The sequence below is a fragment of the Halyomorpha halys genome, unplaced genomic scaffold (assembly GCF_000696795.3).
Source record: "Halyomorpha halys isolate HHAL.00 unplaced genomic scaffold, Hhal_1.1 Scaffold1234.1, whole genome shotgun sequence".
NCBI lineage: Eukaryota > Metazoa > Arthropoda > Insecta > Hemiptera > Pentatomidae > Halyomorpha > Halyomorpha halys.
This window is the reverse complement of record NW_027109882.1, coordinates 450,410-473,052: the sequence shown is the minus strand read 5'-3', so window position 1 is coordinate 473,052 and position 22,643 is coordinate 450,410. Positions and strand designations below refer to the sequence as shown.

The 22,643-nt window shown below is 29.3% G+C and overlaps 1 protein-coding gene across 1 annotated transcript; it reads right to left on the bottom strand.

The window, feature by feature from the left end:
• Nucleotides 1-184: 184 nt before the first annotated feature.
• On the bottom strand, nt 185-16,005 carry LOC106688917 (protein takeout). Its single transcript, XM_014433618.3, has 6 exons — nt 15,854-16,005; nt 7,516-7,608; nt 7,006-7,144; nt 1,526-1,659; nt 910-1,059; nt 185-635 (listed from the first exon to the last, which is right to left on the bottom strand). Exons 1-6 carry the CDS (start codon nt 15,915-15,917, stop codon nt 481-483), a joined length of 735 nt encoding a protein of 244 aa, XP_014289104.1. The 5' UTR covers nt 15,918-16,005; the 3' UTR covers nt 185-480.
• Between the last annotated feature and the right edge of the window lie 6,638 nt (nt 16,006-22,643).

The window sequence follows — 22,643 nt, the reverse complement described above, 5'->3', positions numbered from 1 at the left end:
CTGAACTACAGAGTATTCTACCAATACAAATTTTAAAATTTTTTGTTGTTCTATTTTGAAAAAGGGCTGGTGTCTGAGACAGCAGAACTCATAATGTTAATGGAGTCAAGTAATTCTAATTAAGCTAAAAGAAAATTTAATAAAAGGAGGTGATGGTCTGGATTGCAGTAATGGAAAGCAACAATTAAAAACACTATCAACTATTTATTAATTAACCTGGAATAAAAATAAAATAATCAAAATTTTAGGAAAAATCTATATGATTCATAAAATATATTATAGATTTTTAAAAACTTTAATGCCTGATTTTTTACATAAATACATAAGTTATTATTTTCACAGATTAGTTGAATTATGTTATTTTAATTCAGTCTACAACACTTGAAAATTAACAGTATATGTAAACAAACAAAATATACATATGATCTTAATATACAATTTTTGGTGGTTAAAAATTTTGATGAATCAATAATAGAGAGTTTACTTTTCAGGGAAAAGTTCTTCATAGGTGAAATGTTGAGTGATTTTGTTTGCTATCTCCAGTAATACATTAGTTACAACTCTTTCTGCTTGAGGTCGAATTGTAGTTATCAATTCCTTTTTGTTCTCATTAAGAGCAACGTTAACAGCTTCATCTGAAACAGAAACAATAAATTTTAAATTATTGTATTGAGTGAAATTATTTTTTTAAATTTATATAATTAAGGTAGTTTAATATAAGATTATTTGAATTTAAGATGAAATTGTTATAAAACCGTTCCTAACATGAAGTTGAAAAGTTGAGTTAACTAGGTAATGAGTTATAAGTTATAATTACGAATTTTCTATCATACTCAAATCATATCTGTTAAAAAAAAAATTAAATTAATCACTAACAAAGCGAATAAGAATTATTTATAAGTGACTTACTGAGAGCTGGATCATTATTGAAAAGATTTTCAAGATGGATATGGTACGATTTTATATTCAGTTTTAAATCAAGATCATTAAATGCAACGTATGTTTTTCCATCTTTGGTAATCTTCTTTCCTTTCACGATTCCTTTTCCATCGATGTCAGCTGAAAGAGAAAATATATTAAATACAATTCAATATTCAGAATAGTACACGAATAGTAGGAATTTGAATGGAATGCTCAACAACTCAGTTTAAGTAGCTAAGTGCATATTATATGAATAAATAAAATTAGTATCTCTAAAATTAAACTTTATCATGGATTTAAAATGTAATGGATAAAATAAACTGAACCTACTAAATTAAATACAAAATGAAATTATTGTTAACATAAAAAATCCCTTAAAACAGATGTTCTTAAAAATTTTCAACTCATTTTGAAAATTGCTGCCAGAAAGTTAAAAAGTTTTGTGAATCTTAGTAATATTTAACTTTAGAGAATAAAATTTTGTTTATTTATATAATATCACTCAGCAATAATCAAAAATAATAAAATTTCCCTTAACTCTTTTACAAACATGTCTAACAAAAGTTTATAAATGCAATATAATTTGTATAAATATGCTACTCACTTGCGTTAGCCTTTAGCGGTCCATTTCCTTTTACCCTAAGCTGGAGGACTCTAGCATCCACATCATATGTGCAATCAAAAGTCAAGAAGGGAATGTATATAGCAACTATGAATTCCAATTTTTCAATGTCACATCTGAGAATTTTCAGAAATTAATTTCAAATGTTATATATCTTGAATTCCATCAATTATCTGAGCAATCAGTAAACTTAATAGCTAAATTAAATATAAGCTGAATTAAATATATAGTTTATCCAAGGTTTACTAAATATTTTTTATAGAATAACTTTTAAGTATGAAAAATGATTAGATGTACTAAATAGAGGCAGTTAAAAAGTGTATTTTTATATGCACTGAGGATTCACTTTAGAATTAATAAATTTGTATATTTATTTTATTTTAGAATTTATTTTAATAGAATTTATACATTTGTTTACTGCAATATATAATTTGTATATCAACCATCTATTGATGTGTACTTCCTGGTCTGTTACATGGTTAGATCTACAGAACAATTAAGCACTGAACCTTCTCCTCTTTTCAAAAGTGTGCTTCCTGTATCCACCGGACCTATCTCAAATTTAATACAATATCCAAACTCTAGCAATCCTCTCTCAAACCTTAAATTTTTGCAACTTAGATGCCTACACTCAAGAAAACACCTTAAATGAAAATAAAAAATAGAATGAAATCCATTTTTATTGATTCCTTAATAGATATCTTCAATTAAAACCTTCTCAGTATCGTTGATATCCATGGCATTTTCAAAACTTGTACTTTTCATCTCTGCCCTATTTGTTATATTTAACAAAGAGGCATGAGAGAGCCTGAAATGTGTTTTAAACGTAAATGGCAGGCAGATAACTGTCAAGTATTTGGGATTTTTCCCATTTTGTTTTTTGAAACAAACAACATATGAACAAAATCCAACTATTTTCTGAAAGACCTTACCTCTGTCTCTTATTCTAAATCTGAACAAGAACTCTTCTGCAAATCCACTCTCTTGTTGATCTTCACAGAATCACTTCATTCATTTACTAATTTTTTTTTTTTTTAACAAGTCTTACAATTTTTTTTATTATTATCAAGACAGATGCCAAAAAGGGCTTACATGAATTGCTTTCCACTATGGAAAAAGCCATCTGTAGAAAGTTAAAAATTCCATTTTTAATACTAATGCTTTAAATAACTTTATTTATTTATAAAGTTATTTATTTTTAAACCATATTTAAGTTTAAAGTTCCTGATGTTTATGTTACATTTACATTCTGAGGATAGCAGTTTGTTTTTTGCTTCCAATATTTTTAATATAACTTGGAAGAATGTTAAATCAAATTCAATTGCATTTAAGTAGAATTTTTTCATAATTGCTCAATAAAGTTTGAACTTTTATTAACAATGTATTCTTTACATCAAAAACTCCTTTTATATGACATTTAGTAGTACAGAAACAAGTTGAAGAGTTCATGAGTTCCTGGGAGTAGGTCTTTCTCAGATTTTGAATTTAATATTTTTGAGCTTTGCTATAGCATTATTTAAAAGATATAAAAGATTCCCCTTTTATGTTAAAGTTCATTAATAATTATAATGATATATTTGTTTCTATAATGGATGCTTCCGTTATTTCCTTATTACTAAAACAAAACTATTATTTTTTACCTTTATTATTTATTAACAGATTCATTATTTTACTAACCTTTATATTCATGAACTAACTGAAAGGACAAAATTTCTAAATATACTTACTGATTAATTAACTTCTAACTAGATGGCCTTGAAAATTAAAAAGAAAAAGCTACTTACTTCTAAGAACTGGAAAATCTGACGATAATAACAACTTGTCAATAATAATCTTAAAGATATATTATTTATAATCCCATTACCTGTTCCATTAATTTACTTTACTCACAGAGAAGAAACAATGACCTAAGTTATTAATGTAATTGGCAAGCTATGATTATATCCCTTCCCTCCAAGGACGATTGGTGACATCATTTTACATCTGTTTTGGCCTAGTCATTTACCCCATGATTGATGACATTGAAATAAGTGATACCCTGATTGTACAACCTTGAAGTGTCGATGCTACAAAATAAAACGAACTTCACCAGGAATAAACGTAATTTATGCTAATCGATCGATATTTGAATTTTTGTTTTTCTCAGCATGATTTAATACTTGATTTGATAATTCCGCATAAAACCAAGGATTAGTCCTTGCTTTATAGGCATATAAAAATATCATTAATTATTATTATACAATACAAAACCTAATTGATTTTAATTATAGTAAAAAATAAAATAGTTATAATACGATATGATTTTACAAATTTAAACTTTGTCTAACATCAAGTCGGATCACAAACACGCTTACTCAATGGTTTACCTTCACAATTTATTAACTCCACGGATAAAAACGCATTACCTATGATTGGCGTTCGGCCTAATAATAATATGCTATCCAAATATATAGAACAAGGTCAAGGAATCTAAGTCTAAAACTTTACCACTATCCAATTATTAGAATTTATTTACACTGGAAGTTAACGCATAGCTGATGGAAAGACAGATTTTAGGCGTATGCGAACAGACTAAAAAATAATTATAATTAAAAAGCCTGTTTCACAGTTTAACATGTAATAAAAACATGAAGTGAACTACAACAGTTAAACATGGAAGATTATTTTGATAGCGGGTAGAGAGATGCCAAACCAAAAACTGGATTCGTTGTTAATATAGTGGGAGGTGAACACATTTCGAATGACCTTTATATCTGCGAAAATTATAGAGAAATATGATTCAAAGAAATTATTATAATCCTAATTGCATATAAACACTAGTTAAAGAGGGCTTTAATTAGTTACCAATCCCTTCACTAATTATCCACCCTGATTACGCCAACCGGGAAAAAATAAAACTAATTAAATAAACTGAAAATATGTATTTTTTCAATTTTTTTTTCTTACATGAGATGAACAAGAGCAGTTGTAAATTCATTTAATCAAAACAAATGGATACTAAGAAAATCTTCTAAAACACTTCGTATCAAATTAACTCAAACCTACGCAAGATTAGCGATGATATTCCTATCCTAAATAGGAAATCCAAATAATAACTAGAAACAGCTACTCCTATTTCTAAAACAATTCTGGGGCCACTGCTGATGTGTGGCTGTTAAGTCTTTTCCTTTAAGAAGAGGAAAAAAGTACAATATTTTTAAAATAAAGTCGCAAGAATTGAAGTGGATGCTCCTAGATTTGTAAGAAACAGTTAATTGCAAATTGGAAAACCCAACCGAAGCCCGAAGACAGAAGCCCAGGCTGCTGAAGGACATCCTGTTATAAATTCTTTATTTATCAGTTCTGTAATTGTCACTCTAAAATTTTATTTTATCTTAATTTATTTTTTTTCTCTTCATCTTTTTTCTTAAATTGACTTTATTTTACCATTAGAAGTCAATTATTTATTTTATTAAATTCATAAATGTAATTTTTTTTGTTATTAACTTTACTTTTATTTTTTATGAAGAATTATTATTTTAATCTATTTATTTTATCTTATTTTTTAAAATTTATTTATAATATTATATATAGTTAGGGGTGTCTTTTGTATGAGACAATGCCCCCCATAAAGTTACAGACTACAACATACATACATATTTTTAATGATAGTAAAACTGACTAAAACATTCATCGAGTCAGCTCTCCTCTTCCTGAACAGCCGTGAGAATTCATTTTCGAACAATACAGGCGTTTACTCATCCTCATTTTCTCATCATTCCGTTTCTCGTTTGAACAATCAGCAATCTCAATCCCAGTTTCCAACCGCAGTAATTGATAACAAGGCTCTTTATCCTTGAGAAGCCTATAACGCATGTTTTATTACCACTCATGTCGGAACACGAAGCCAACATACATTGCAATTGCTGGTAACTTGACGAGTTACGTGGCTCAATCATGTAACTATGCGACATGAAATTTAATACTATAACATGACGATGCAGATCTTACGCAATATTGTCATCTTTATACAAGCGTTCTGAAGGGTAAGCTCTCAGGGATTGAATATCAGTGTGTTTGGGGAGGGAAAGATGTATGGCACTTGTACTCATACATAAAATGAAAAAAACAAACATCAAAATTTTAAAATCGAAAATTTCTACTCACAGTTTACGTTGTAGATATCAAGGAACGAATTTGGCTTCTCTGGCCAAATTTGTATTCAGGAAAGATCGATCGAATCATTAATTCAGTTTTGATACAATTTTCAGCGGTTGGTGCCATACCAATTATACAAGAACCCCTCCACTACTTACGCTTGCGGAAGCGAAAACGAATTTTCCTCGGTGCACTTATAATTCAAACGGCTCTTGATTTGGTTCAAATTTGGAGGAATGTAAAGGATTGCTGTGAAATGGATTTAATTATTTTCCGCATTCAAATTTCGTTCATGCATGTGACAAACTCTTTAATTGATACATCTATATGCCAACAATGAACCATACCCTGGATTTTATTTTTCATTATGTTATTAATTGTATATTAAAGTACTAATATTCACAGTTTGATATCCAAATTGAATATAAAAAATAAAAGAAACCTCATATTACAAAAGCCATATTTATCGAGAAAAATAAAAAGAAATTTTAGAAGATAATTGATTGACCTTGTGTGATAATAAAAATAAAGATGGTCCGGGGGTAAAAGAAAATAAAAACTCGAATAGTCATAAAAATATTTAATATGAGCCTGAATCATTAATAGGTTTAGGACCGTCTTTCTTTTAAAAAGTTTTTTTTTTCTTTTTAAGATTGGAATCCAAGATAGCTCTTTACATTGTAAAGTATCATTATTATTTGTATCATTAATTAACTATAGAGGAAGTTTTTTTTCAATTAACGCTAGTTTAAAAATAAGTGTTTGTTTATAAAAATGAATATTTATTGTTTTAATAAACCCTGAAGACGGAGGACCCCAGTTCAGATAAATCTAAGGTAATTAATCTATTCTAACCAGAGTGGGTAGGTCATATTCTCTTCTCGTGCGGGCGTCACCAAATAAAACTCTGACAAAAAATTTTAACCAAGCCGGAATCGAACCCGTGTCGTTAGTGACTCGAGGTTGCTATTGAGGTGACTTCTCAATACAGTCGACTACGACTGCCTGATTGCAATAAAATCTTGTAGATAATAGAATATTTTTCCTCCTCATAAAGAACATGTTCCACTAAGGATCAGGGTTTCGATTAAAAAACAATCAAGATTTAAAATCAAATTCCAAGTAATTTTAAACCATAAATTTGCGTCACAAACGAAACATATTAATGTTTTTCGGTGTTTAAAAAAAAATATTCACTTGTTTATTATGCTTTTAACGTAACGATGCTATACATAACGACTAGATATGACATCGTGGCAACTAACTCAATGATTTGTTTATAAACACAAGCATAATAATAATAAAAATAATAATGTAATATTTACTGAAGATCTTTAATTTCGAAGTTGGATGCTCCTTTGACGATGACATCGGTCCCTACAGCTCTGAAAGGACCTCCCTCAGATACACTTATTTTCTTAAGTTTTAAAGGTTCCATCGCTGGTACGTCTAGCTCTGGTATTCCTGGAAAAATTTAGTAATAACGATTAGTAAAATTAAGAAATTGTCAACTTATTTTCTCACACTTCTGCATACATAAATAATAAAAATTGGTGTACTTAACCATAACTTTTTTATTCGTAAAATAATTACTTTTATTTCTAATATTTTATCCATTTCTAGAAATAAATCTAATGCCGACAATGCTAAATGACTGCCAGTTACTTTCCTATAACTTATTTTGCACAACTCTAATAATGAAGAAATATTTTCATTAACTGTAACGAAATGCCGGAAGTGTTGGCCATAAAATTATAGTATTATAATAGTAAAGAATAATTAATTATAAATACATTAATAATAATAATAATAATAATAGAATAAAATTTACTAACCTTTAATAAGTTGCGGCCTGAGGGTTTCAATGGAATTGATGATACATTGATTTATTTTTGGGTCGTTCCTTTTACATACTTTAATGTAGCTGGCTGTAACAGAAAACATGTCACTTACATACAAGTCATAAATTTTGTATTTTTGTGTTACTCTAACAAGGGAGTACACACACACTCATAAAAAATAATAAAATAAAAAAATTACATTTATGTTTAATAAATATATATAATGGTTTAGATTATCTAACGTTAAAACCGTGTATTGTAATTATGTAAAATCATGATTACTTAAGCAGGTAAAATTATTTTTATTTAATTTGTTTTTAGATGACTAAACTGGGGCAAGCCACCTTCTACTACCGCGTCTTATGCCTGGCTGGATAAAACATGGAGGAGTGTGAAACTAGACACAGTGGTTTTTTGTTCTGTCAGTTCTGGAGCTCTCCTACCTAAAATATCTTCTAGAACCAGTGGTAACATGTGTAAGAATTATGGAAGACTTCTCTCAAAATGTTGTACAAATTTTCTAACGCAAAATGGTGTTTTCAATTAAGTTGCATGATTTTTAAACATGTTATTCCAATTTCAAGTAAATACATTTTTACGTTTTTTACAAAATTACAGTAATATTTGTGCGTCTTTTAAAATTTAAGTTTGTTATTTCTAAAAAAAAAAATCCTAGAAGTTCATAAAAAAGGTAATTGGCTTTTAATAACAATAAAACAACAAATTTTCAAATAATAACTTTATTTATTTGCGAATTATTCCGAAGACTCATGGTCGCTATGAAGCTAAGAAATTCCACTAAACATTCTACTGAATTGTGAACATCTTTGTTTTGCGTTAAAGCAAATTATAAATCATGATTACGTCATTTACTACAAATATAAATGTTTCGGCAACCCTATCTATCTAAATATGCACAGCTTTTAAGTTAATGCCCCGCTTAATTTCATACCTAATCAAGTTATATTTAACGAAAGCACCTCGAATAATAATTTCACCATTTAAAAAAAATATATATATGTAAGTAGTTCATATTTATAAGTAAATGTTAAGATGCAGTAACGATGGAGTTACCAATATGGATAATCCTTTGTGCATCCTGCATTATGACATCGCAGGTTTAACTGCATAACGGTGCAGCAATAAGGTTGTGAAACTCGACGCAGCAACCTGTGGCCTCCATAAGCAAGTTAAGTGTTTGTGTGGAGACGGGAACTTTCACCTTTTGCCCTTTTATGAAGTCAAAGTTTCATTAATACTTCGAACAAAAACTTGATTTTCCTCCAAACCAATTTTCTTGGTTTGAACAAATTTTTGGTTGACTATTTACAGTAAAAACAAGCCAAAATAATAAATCTTTGCATTGGTGAAATATTAGTGTACCCACAGAGGGCAGAAACGCCTAACACTTGATCTAAATTTAAATTAAAAATAATCTAAGATCCAACTAACTAAAATAATAACCTACATTGTCGGATATGAACTGACGGAAAAAAACAACTTTTGTAGAACATCCACAGAACAATTATATAGGGCTCGTGAACTTCCAACATTCTGTGCTTGCTAAAATCTATTTGTTCATACCAGTTATTTCAATACAATTTTTTGAGTATTAGGAAATATTATACATAATTTTAATTTTTACTGTGCCTAATGAAAATCCTGTAATGTATTATTATTGAATTTTGTTCCCAACTGACTTAAACAATATATATTTTATAATTCAATTTGCTGAATACACCCTGAAAATTTCAGGATAAATTTACCTGCAAGTATTCACATGATTTCGTTAAATTTTGTTGTTTTTATTTACATGTAAGCTATTCTTGGAACTAAAATGACTCCTTATTTTCTTTGTCGACTCGAATTTGATAAATACTGCCTGTAAATTTCAAAGCGACATTTATCTCTCTTTGATTGTTCATACACACCGGTTTTTACAGCCCATAAAATGCTTACCCATGGATCTAGTGTAGTTAGCAACTTTGTGATCCGCAAGAGCTCTAAGAAGAAGAGTAACGCTCTAAAAATAAAAGTAACACAACACACAAAATCTTGAGAAGAAAGGTAAATTTCGAATCGTTTTATTTTGAGCTCAGATTCCTTTCTGATTCTTTGGTACACTTGGAACAAGCCAGAACGTCTTTAAGCTCTAAAGTTATCTTCTTTCGCTATTTTAAAGCTCTTTTTTCGTGAAGCAGTGGAAGAAAATTAAAGAAAGAAAAAACCCAATCAGTGACAAGGAATAATTTAGTTTTAAATTTAACTGTTTCATATTGATTAAATTCAATATAAGCAATTTATATTATGAAAATAAATAGGCGTGTATCCGTACGTTCCAGAAATACTCATCAGGAACCACTGAGCTTAACAAAAAATAAAAAAAATACGAACAAAACCAATTAAAATATTTATTATGGTCATAATTTTGTATCTTTTTTTTTTTTTAACAAATGACATTGAGAAGAACAATTGGTTTCAACATTTTTTCTCATAGCGAAACACGCATGTTTTCATGCTAAGATTCAATAAATATGATACTCTTCACTTTTAACTAATTAAGTTTTTCTTATCTTTACTTACAGTTTTGGATAGTTAAGGAAAACAAAACTTTTTCTTTTTTAAAAAATTCCTGCATATGTAAATAATTTACAAACAAAAATATGTTTTCCCAAGGTTATAAAATCCCTCAAGTGAGTTGAAATACTTTCGATCAGGTTTATAGCGGTTCGATCCGTAGGAATTATCCTGGTTCCACTTCCTCCAATAAATTGAAAACAAAAAAATTTCGAGGTATAGGAACATATTTCAACTACAGAAATTGGGGCAGAACATTACCTAAAAAAATTATATTATACTTTAAAATAGCTTACAAAAAGAGTATAATTAAATTTAGAGATGTCGATTTTGGGATTAGCCCCACATTTTCTTGACGGTTGGGAAATCCAGTCAAAACTGTTAGAAAATATTAAATTTAATTCACTCCCCTTCCCCTTCCTTTCAATAAATTTTTGTAGTATCTTACATCGGTGTATCAATTGAGGAAGTTTGAGAGAACAACACTACAATTTTTCACTTTTAATCATTCGGATATTACCACCTTTAAATTAACGTGTTGCGAATATTCGTGTGTGGCCTCACATGAACATCATACGTGTAGGTGGCTATTAAGTCTTACAATTGAGAACCTTGAATCTTTTAAGGAGTTTCCTTATGGAATACTTTCAAATGGGTTGCCTAGTTCTTACTTCGTGCCGAGAGAGATAAATGAATAATTATATATTATCGAAATAAAGTTCTAATTAAGTTCTGATAGGGGCGTAAATGGATCTCGGACCAAGAGGGGTCTTGAATTATTAAAAGTGGGAACTTTTTTCAACAAAAATAACAATAATCAATACTAAAATGCAATATAAAATTATATTACATTTAATAATACAGTCTTTTTATTACTATATTTAATACAGTTTTTCAGTTAGACGCTAAGAGCGTCATACTTAAAGCTCTGAGTATTGATGATACTTTAATTATGTTATGAAGAGATATCAACCTTGTGCTAAAATGAAAATGATCTTATATTACGCAAGAATACAAGATAATTGATCTCTTATTGATAGTTATCAAGTCGGCTCTGAAAGTTTTTAAGGAGATAAACTTCATTCAAACAATAACATTAAATTAAAAGCTAATTCAGGTTTGGTAAGCAAGGTTTCATTGGTTTTAATTTGGAGTATTCTATAATTATTTGTTTGTTAGTAAAATAAAATAAAACAGTGTAGAATGCAGTCCATAAAGTAATATAAAATAGAAGATGCGAAAATTTTGTAAATTTAAATTACTTAATTTGTTTTTTTTAATATATGAACTGTATTATTCAAACAATATATTTAGGAGGCTTTAACATGATTTATATAAACTTTATAATTATATAAGTAGTATAGTTTTTATCTCGTCATTAATATTCCTCAGTTTTCTTTGCTAAATTATTCAGATAAAAATCAATAATTTACATTTTTTTTCTACTCGGTCAGACTTGATGGTCTAAATACAGGCTAATTGGTTAAACTAATCAGAAACGAACTAATACTTTCACTTACTGTGGTGCCTCTACAAGTGGGAAGTTGAAACACTGCATCGAAGAAAAAAATTATATTTTTTCATTCGAGAGAAATAATTAGAACCCATGAAAACATCTTAAAATTAAATATTGGTGAATTTAAATACAAGTATTATGATAATTTGAAAATTTTAAATTTGTTCTTGAGTTCCAGTACAGGAAACATTATACTAGTGTTAGGTTAAGTTGATTATTAATTGTCTAAATTCAACGACCCACTTTTAAATTTAAATACCGTGTCTTTTGAGAGTACATTTTGAGAGTAGAAATAGATCCTGAATTATATGAAATGAAACAATTTAAAGTTTGAATACTTCAGGGCTATATATTTTAGGGTTCAACACTTTTCAGCATATATTGTTTTGAAATCTCGTTACGTCTAAAAATGGTACTGGCAACTTCCACTGATGACTTTTTTCCATCATTTCATAAAGGCTTCTCAAAATAATTTGAATAGTGTAGTTAGATGGGCTTAACGGATGAGAATAAATAATGAAATTATTTAAGCTTATTCGACAAACTAACGATGGCTTATATCCTGAAGTTTTAACAATATTCCCAAGATCTCAAATAGTTCGACCTCTATTTCTATATAGGAAAAACGAGTGGCATGGTCTAGCCAAAGAGAATGGAAAAGAAAATAACTTTTTGACTAACTAATCCAGCGATGAAGAGTTTAAGGTAACAACAGTTCCATCAGACTCTTCTGTAATGAAGAAAATTAGATTACCAATGGATTTGTTGACTGAAAACAAGCTAACCAGTAAATTTGTAAAACAGATTGCAGTAAAGATCGTTCATATTTTTCAATTAAAAAACAAAAAAAAAGAAGTTGAAATTATCAAAACCAAGATATTATATAATTATGTCATTTATTTATTTTAAATTTGTTTCACCATCCGTATTAAAATTTATTTATTTTTTTTATCTAGTATTTAGGTAAAAAATCAAGACAAAAATAGTGTTTCATTTATATAATTATAACCCTATAATTATATATTTTTAATCCTTGTATTGGGTGTAGAAAAACATATAGTATCAATTACCGTATTATATAATTTTGTATGACTTCTAGAATTCTCTTCGGATGGCTCTAGAATATATATACATTGATTTTTTTTATTTTTAAAAATGTTTAAATGTTATATGCACTTTTTTAACTTATGAGGTACAGTCAAAGAAACGATATGGTTTTTTGTAGATTTTAATGTAAATTACAGTTATAGAAACTAGAGATCCCAATATTATACTCTGCCAAGACAATAATTATATTATAACACCCAGTACATGAGATCGAACCAGAAGACCTTGTTTCATTTATATAATTATAATCCAATAATTATATATTTATAATCCTTGTATTGGATGAAGAAAAATATAATATCAATTATCGTACTATATAATTTTGTATGACTTCTAAAATTCATTTCAGATGCCTCTAGAATAATGCATTGCTTTCTTTTATTTTTTAAATTTATATAAATTTTTTTAACTTACGAGGTACAGTCTAAACAACGATATGGTATTTTGTAGATATTAGTGTAATTTACAGTAATATGTACTAAAAATTCAAATATTATACACTACCAAGAAATTAATTATACTATAATACAGAGTACATCAGATCGAACCAGAAGACCTTCGGAGTGATAAAAAAAGTCTAAAATTTATTCAGGGAACAAGTGAGCAAGTGAGATGGAAATATAAACTGGATTTGTGACCTTTCTCTGATCAAGATTTCGTAATGAACAACGTGTTTGTAAATACAAAATTTATACATTACATTAAATGTATATTTAAGTTGTGAAATCTTATTTGTTAATATAATTAAATTTCATGATGTCATAGAATTTAATTCCTCTGTTCCAGTATAATAAGTTTTAATATATTTTAATTATGAGATAACTTTGAAAGTTATTTATCAATATTTTAAGACAAAATTAGGATGCAGTAAAGAAAAATCTCAATTTTCCTCAGATACTCTATCACGTCAACAAAAATATTTAGCATTTTTTCGAAATTCGTACATCTATTTATGTGCTATAGTCAAGACAGATTCGAGTTAGGAGTATTACAGAGAGTTATAAAGAAGTTCAATAAAAATCTATGTGAACAAAATCGGTTTATCACTTGACGTGTGAGTTGCATTATTATTATTATATATAATTAATTGCTAATAAAGCAAAAATAAAAACAAATAGTAGTTTCTAATGCTCTTTTTCCACGGGTATTTTAAATGCAACCTCATAAGGGATTTATCTAAAATTAATAAAATAAACTTATTTCAAGATCAAGTAAAATATAAATATTATTAGAATATTGTTCCATAAAATTATATTAACAAGAGTATAAGAGTAATTAAGTATAAGAAAAGATGGAAAATTGTTACCATGATATTCATACTAGGGTACAAGAGTTAATACTAAAGAATCAATAATGTAAGAAAAGAGGACAGATTCGACCAAATTAGATCTATTTACTTAATTTTAAATACATTCAATCAATATTACTCCAAATAATTTGATTTATATTATTAAAAAAAATAAAGATTCTTACAGTGAACAAACAAATATAAAGGAAATAAACAATATAACTAATCATTATAAAATTAATAAGTTTAATATAAAACAATTTCAGACACAAAAGTTTAAAGTATAATTACCAAATGACAAAAACAAAAAACAAAAACAAAAAAAAAAAAAGAATAGAAAGATATCTCTCAATTAAAAGTCAATTTGGGATTTTTCAAGCTTGAATATAATTATTTTTAAAAAATATGTGTTGATGTTATTAATAAATTAAAAATTAAATCTGTACCACTACAACCCATCAATGGTCGTCAGGGGTGCAGTACTTTGTAAGGAAGTCTTGTAACAGATCAACGGTTGTGTAAGGAGGTGTTTTGGTCGGAACCACACTCGACCACCAGATTTTTATCCAATCATATAAGGGTACCTACTTATGAGGTTGGGTCTAGACCCCCGGAGGACTCCAGAACCCATAAGGCTGACTCAAAGTTTATATAGATAACAAATAATAATTATCTGCCACAACCGGATTTGAACCCGGGTCCCTTCGAGTTAGTAGTCCATTGAGCTACCCACTACTAATACTATTATTATTAATATGTAATTTTAATAGCATTAGTAGAATTGAGATAGAAATTGTTATACTATCTATGGTTGTAGATATGTATGTAAAAGAGCAATCCTGCTTATTACGTCAAAATAAAATTGAAGGAATTGTTTTTTCGTCAACTTTCCTTGAAGTTCTTAATATTTTTTATTTATTTTTATAATTAACTAGTTTATTAACGAAATTGTTTATGAAGTTCAAGCCTATGCTTTCTCAAATTTATTCATAGTTAATTAAGAATTTCTACCAATTAAAAAAAAAAAAAAAATTGTCATTCAAAATCAGTTTAATATAAAAACAACTTGCAAAAACAAATATTAAATGAGCCGAATAGAACACTTTTTTCTTGGAGTCACTATAAAATTATACTCTCAACATTCGACGCGTGTTCTTTGCCATTACACAGAAAATTGCCCTGACATCTTAGCTGCACGCAGGGGACAAGGGCATTTTGGTAAAAGGGGTGCTGACTAAGAAGGTGGCATTGTTAACAAATCACTCCAGCTTCTCACTATATGTCATCAACATTATTCATACAAGAGATTATCGTTAGTGAATTTCATATTTGATAGAGGTTTAGTGAAAAAACACACTATTTAAATAATTTAAAGGTTGACATACTAAAAAAATTGATTGATAGATCAGTCAGAGCGTTCTGTAGATTTATGGAGGGCTATATAAATTAATATAATACTTTTTATAGTAAAAATAAAAGTCATAAAACAATCCTGAGTTGGTTACTCTCCTGCCACCCAAGGCATTTTTAATTGAAATCTTGTTACAAACAGATCTTATTTTTAAAACTGATTTAATATTAAGTTGCTTTTTGGAAAATAAAGGCTGACTTCTAGAAACCTGTTTAAATCAAATTTTTAAAAGTGCACGTAAAATTATTAAATAAAAACTGAGATTACAAAAGGTATTCGATATTGAAGATTTTATAATACTTATTTTACTATTCGAGTTTTTTATCATAAGATGCGTGAAGAAACTTTTTACTTTGTCAGTCATCACAGTAGCTCCAAAACTTTTCTTATAAAATTAAATAATTTTAGCACAACAGAAATATACTATACTCACGTAATTCAGCAAAGACTAACTGAAGAACTACCCCCAAGAAAATGAAACTGGACCCGGTTGCCATCTCCACTGACTTAGATACCACAAGACACAAACTGCATAATGAGGAAGCGTCGGTTTTATATCTAATGACGGGCGAAAAACATCAGCGGGAGGCTGTCCTTGGTCAGGCCGACCAATAGGAGAAGGCTTTTCAAGGGTGGAACTGGCCAATCGGGAAGCTTGAGGAGTCGGGAAATAATAACAAAAAATTAATTGCTTGAGAAAAAGAAAAAAAAATTGCTCGGATGCTTTTACATTGATCGGAATCATACTTTTGAAGGAAGACGGAATAGGTAATTTCTCGAAGGACGATTAACTATTCAATTAGGAAATGAACGTTTAAAAAAACCAATCATAATTGTATATTTACTCTAATCTTTATTAACCACAAGTTGTAGTTATTTCTTCAAGTTATTAATGGGCGTGTATACACTTAGTATGTTGATTATATTGATACTTAACTCGGAAATCCTTGCTCGATGCAATCTCCTACCACGGAGACATGTATTAATTTGTAGTAAAATAAGCTATTTCAAAGGTATACTCTAATTTCCTGTTTTGAAAATTGAGGTGATATGTTTCATTAGTAAAGCTTGATATGTTTAAAGTCTAATATAATACCATGTAAAAAAAGAGAGGCAACCTTCTATAACCAAACGCAAGCAACAGGTAATGGGAAAGGTAGCAAGATGACATACCGATGTTTATTGTACTTTGTTTCTAAGTCTTAAATGATTATTTGGGCTTTCCATTTGAAACTGGCCTATGAATTGCATTATGTATTCATTTCAATTAATAGTGAGTAACCACAAGGCACCTCAAGCCAAATGAGAACTGGCTGCAGCACTGCGCACACCATACACATACACCTTGCCTAGTAACTGCCGTAACTTATTTGGGAGATTTCGTTTTCTTCACCTTTACAACAAGTTTACAAGAAAAATGTCATGACTAAGATTTAAAGTAAAAGTAAAAGCGTTAAAAATGCTATTTTGACAACAGTGTTCTTTCTTCATCTGACAATACGTTTGCTTCGAAATAACTTTGACCTTTAATCATTGAGGCTGTCTCGATGTGGCGACAGTGTAGGTTTTCCAAAACTAGTTTTATTGGAAAACATGCCCCATTAGAACCGCATTCCTGTTGTTTTATAATTTGACTGTTTTTCATTTTGGATACAATACTAGCTAAAACTGTACATCAACGCAGGGTAGCACGACAAAATTCTTTTAAATTTATTTAAAAAAGTTTTAAAGCGGATAATTTATTTTAAAACTAATTATTTAATTTAAATAATTGATCAAGAAATATTCTTTTTAAATCCAAAACCAAAAGATGGTTAGATCCCATACATGGCCCCACCTCCCCCCCACCCAAAAAAACATTAATATGGTGGCAAATATGTTGATGAAAAAAAATCAGGATAAAATTAGCTGACATGAGGTAGCTTTGAAAGTTGTTTATCAATATTTTAAAACAAAATCAAGGATGAGGCAAAAAAAAAATCTCTTTTTTCCTCATTTACTCTATCAGATCAACAAAAATATTTAGTATTTTTTCGAAATACGTACATCTATTTATGTACTATATTCGAGTTAGGAGTATCACAGAGAGTTATAAAAAAGTTCGATAAAAAATCTATATGAACAAAATTGGTTTATCACCTGACTGCTTTATCCTTTTAAGTCCAAAACCAAAAGGTGGTTAGATCCCATGCATAAACCCTTCAAATAAAAAACATAAAAATTGTAGCAAACATGGCGATGAAAAATAATCAGCAATACTTATCCAACCAATTAAAAATAAGCTAAAATGGAAATAGTTTTAACCATAAAAATAAAACTGCCATAAGAAATCAGATATAAAAGGGGGAGAAATAAAATAATAAACCATTCTCAAGTGTTTCAATTTTTTTTTTTTTATTAATACAAATCGGCCAAGGAATAAACAGAAGGTACAAAAATAACTTGTGATATAAGTGCAGGCAATAATATTCCCAGAACACAACCTTTGTTCGAAGTTAATAAGTTTAAGAAAAATAAATAAACTTGAAAAGACATAAAAAAAGGTATAAATTATACTAAACTTCATAATGAGAAATTAGCACGGTTATATATATGTATATTCTGATACAGGCTGTATCAAGACAGGGGAAATATAAGCAAGGAGGTGATTCTACACCTCATTTACAACATATAATTTTCTATAGACCATTCAGATGGAAATTTATATTTTGTGGTTTTGAAGCAAGTCATGTCCTTCAGCTGAGTAGGAAACGATTATTCCAAAACCTATTTGAGGTAATTAAATCCCAATTTTACTATCTTAAAGTATATAAAATCCATTTTTCGAAATATGGTTTGGCTATACTAACTCCATTGTTATGGGCCTTATTGGCAGACCTGTATCAAACAGTTATTATATTATTATTAATTTTTTTATCAATTACACTATGGTTGTGAGTATTTTACTCAGAGCCATATTAATCTTAAGAAAATCCCACTTCTAGAAAAAAATCCACATTTAATAATATTAGTTTTGTATAAATGTAGTCGAAGTTTCTTTATGGACGTCATGAACGAAGTCATGGTCCGGTGCATTTAAGATATGCAAACTTCGGATCCTCCTGATTAGCAATGTGGTTGGAGGTTTTTGGGTATTGGCTTAAAAAAAAGAGCTAGTTAAAATCATTAATCATTGTTATTTGGCTTTTGATCGAGTCTGGCGCCCGGTACTCCTTTGCAAACTCCGTAAATTTCTACCTCCTACATACTTCCTCATTATCCGTTCCTTTCTCACTGATTGATTATTCAAAGAAAACCACAATAGTTCTTATTCGTCTCCTTTCTCTCAGTCCACTGGTGTTCCTCAAGGTCCCATCCTCTACACACCCTATACACCTGACATTCCAACCAATCCTAACACTATCCTCACTACGCATGCCGATGGCACATCTGTGCTCGCAGTTAATGATAATCCTTAAATGCATTCCTAACACATATCACAAACCTCGAAGAATAGTGTCGAAATTGGAGGATTAAAATAAATCTTATCAAATCGCCAATACCCGTTAAGGTAAACCTACCAACTGCCCTCCCTTATCCAAAATCTTTCCTTTGTCCTCAAATAAAATCATCCATAGAGAACTTAATGTTTCATGTGTAACCGATCTAGCCCGAAACGGATATCAATCCTTCCATTATAAACACCCTACGACCTCGAGACCTTCTAGTGTAGAAATGTCATTAGAGTGCTACCATTGGATAGTTTCACTACATGGTTCATGATCTTACATCAAATTTACTAGATGTATGCATACAATGTAATTGTAAATGTCAATAAATTCATCATTATTTGAAAAATAACAAACTTTAATAAGAAAAATTAAATACATGAATTAGTTTTGAAACTCCGTTTACTTAAGTACATCTGTCTTTCTTGAAGCAAGTTGTAATTTTCAGTTCATTTTTGATTAGGTTTAATGTATCAGGAAAATCCTATGGGCTGAACCTGTTGGAAACGTTGGAAAGAGGAAAACTCCATATTAGAAAGATTTTTAAGCAAGGGGATCAAATCATGATGGTTCTTAAGTTCATGGCTAGTTATCTGACTTAAGCAAGGCTCAAGGATCATGCCAGAGGATGGCAGGTAATTTATTTATTCTGTTCTATCAACCGTGAACTCAATGATATTGGGGTAAGAGAATCCTCCAATGGTACATCTCTTTATAAATCTAGAGAGGAGAAAAACAGCCTCCTACCTTAGTCGTTGATCAAGAAAAAACCCAAGGACCCTACATAGTTTGTTGCGGTATAGGTATTTTATTAATTTTATAATTGAGTTGGTCCGTCGTAAAAAAATGTAACTGAAGAAATAAAAACTTTCACAATGTTAAATTGTTAATTACAATGTTTTCATTGTACAAACCAAGCACAACATTTTCATTTAATTAAATATAATGTTTTCATCTACAAACCAAGCTGATTCTATCTATAGATTTCCCCCCTTAAAAATACCAGTCTTACAAAATAGATCCAACATGAAACGCCAGAAACACGAATCAAATAAAATTAAATTCTTAAAGAAGATACAAAAATATTCAAATTATGAAATAATTTACACTGACAGCTCCAAATAAAATGAAAATGTTGGTTTTGCAATAATAATACATGGGACACCTAAAAGATATAAATTACCCACATACTCAATAATATTTATAGCTGAACATCAGGCGATTTCAACTGCACTTCATTTATCCATACAAAGTGAATACTCAAACATACTCTGTACAAATGACAGATTCAATGTCTGGACTCCAGAGTCTATCAAACTTCAGTCAAAGCGGACCTACGGTAGACAAAATTCACAACCATATAGACATGCTAAAACATCTTAAAAGTGTCTTCTTTCTCTGGACTCCAGGGCACTCAGGAATAGCTGGAAATGAGGCAGCGGATAAAGCGGCTAAAGAGGCTGCTACAATGAACGTTCCACCACTTCAAATTTACGAGCCGAAAACATAAAGGCATTTTTAAGGAACAGAATCCGAAAAAGTTGTGATTCAATGTGGCCTGACGTATCACTCACCAATAAACTAAGAAATGTTAAAAAAAGCACACAAAAGTGGACGCCCTGAATAAAAATCTAATCTAATCCACAATGTTTTCTTCAATGCTGGACTAACTTACTAACTCCATTCCTTTAAAAATAGAAATTTCCAAAAATACTCTTTGAAATCATGCCTGAAAATCCAATGTAGCTAAACTATTCAATTAACATTAAATGTCAGATACTATGTTTTATGACCGAGTGCCTTAATTTAACGAAGCGAATGGAATGAAGTAAAACCATTTAGACATCTAATACATTCTATTCTTAGCGTGCAGTGTTGGGTAAAAATTAATTGCAATTACATTTGACTATAATTAGCAATTCTAATCACTTTACTCTAACGAGTAATAGTAATTTCGGACCACTCTTACAATTACAATAGTTCATCAAGAAGTCTTTAAAAATAAAGGACAACATGATTTATCTCATACCTCAGAAAAAAATGATCTAAAATGCGAATTTCGCTTCAGTTAAATTTTTTCTAAGTACATACTGAGATTCAAAATGGCATAAAAATAACTTACCTAAATAAAGTTACTTAAAATGAAAACCTAGTCCTAGACTTTTTTTTAAAAGTCGTTTTGTTTAAGTATTCTTCCCTAATTTAGGTAAGCCATTTTTATATGATTTTGAATCGTAGCCCGAAAAATAATCTAAAAATAAAATCAAAACCACATTTAAGGAAATAATTAATTCTGGAGCTTGAGATACTTTACGTTCTCCTTCATATTTGAGACGAAGTTAATCTGTTTAGCTGGAATGATTTATATATTTTTAATTTATGACACTAACAAAAAATAAATCAAAACGAGAAAGAGGTTGAAGGCGGTCTGTTTAGCTTGTTATTAAAGCCACTCCTCAACTGAATTGTAGCTATTAAATGGGAAGACTACAAGAGGACAACTGATGCCACAATTAATTAAGTATAAAAATATGTTTATCACCATTGCATTTATTTGTTTCTTTTTTTTTTTTTTTTATAAATTCATAAAACCATCAACATGGGTCTGTATAAAAATATGTTTATCAATTAAATACATCAGATCTACTGAAGTATCTAGAGCAGTGTTGAGCAAAAAGGATTTGCAATTACATTAATCTGAAATTAGTATCGTGATTTGAAACAAGTATTACATATACGGCGGGTCATCAAGTATTTGATATTACCAAGCGAAATTGTATTTCAATTTTCAATCTTTTAAATTACAGTAATTGGAGCTTAAATGTTATATTAATAACAATTAATTTTTGCTCAACACTAACCTAGGGTATAAAACTTCGTTACTTTCTCTTTCGAGCGTAATATGTATTATAAATAATACTTACTATATCTTTAATGTAACTTTTAGGGCCTTTTATAACGTTGACCAGCTAATTTTAAAAGATGATAAATTTCAGAAAATTTTTGGCAAGTCCAATTTTTCGGGAGGTCATGACGTATCTTCCCGCTGTCAATATCAATTAATAGGCAGTTCTTGACACGCAACGTATTTTTTTATATTCTAAAAAGCTTAATTTTCAGCTAATTGTCTTTCGTTTTCACGTGTTCCTTTAATGCAACTTTAAAATTGCTTGCTAGTTTGTTAGCTCCGCTAATTGTCTTGTGCATCATTATTATTAACTTGCATTAAAAGTTTTTGCAATATCACTGTTCCTTTTTCACGGCTTCTCAATACTTAAACTGGAGCAAAGTCGTACACAAAGAACAGACTAGGCATGCCTTGAAATCCTATTCTTCGAACTACTGAGGTAATTAAAAATTATGACAAGTCATTTTACTTGTAACTAGGCCATAATTAGTAAGCAATTATTTCAAATTTAAGTACTTATACTTTAAAAAGGAAATTGTGGTCAATTACTAACTAAACAAGACCTATTGTACGTGAGTGGTTAAATTGAAGTATAGAACAACAATTAAATATGGATTAAGTAAGGAACAATACAGTCGTAAGAACTGACAACTACCAATTTAAAGTTAAGGGACGTACTTACATGGCGAACTAAATATTAGGGATATTCATGATGTTTAGTGTAACATGTTAAAGCGAGTTAAATGGAGAAATAATTCCTTCTTTTAGCATGTAAAACGATATAACATATAACATGGTTGAAAGTCTGTTAAATAGAGATACGTCAT

What these genes read in the sequence shown, in the direction of transcription:
- LOC106688917 (XM_014433618.3), bottom strand. Translation starts at nt 15,917, where the DNA reads ATGGCAACCGGGTCCAGTTTCATTTTCTTGGGGGTAGTTCTTCAGTTA. An exon ending in CAGGCCGCAACTTATTAAAG is followed by an intron (nt 7,145 to 7,515) that starts GTTAGTAAATTT and finishes AAATTTTTCCAG; the next exon opens with GAATACCAGAGCTAGACGTA. An exon ending in CAATAATGATCCAGCTCTCA is followed by an intron (nt 636 to 909) that starts GTAAGTCACTTA and finishes TTTCTGTTTCAG; the next exon opens with ATGAAGCTGTTAACGTTGCT.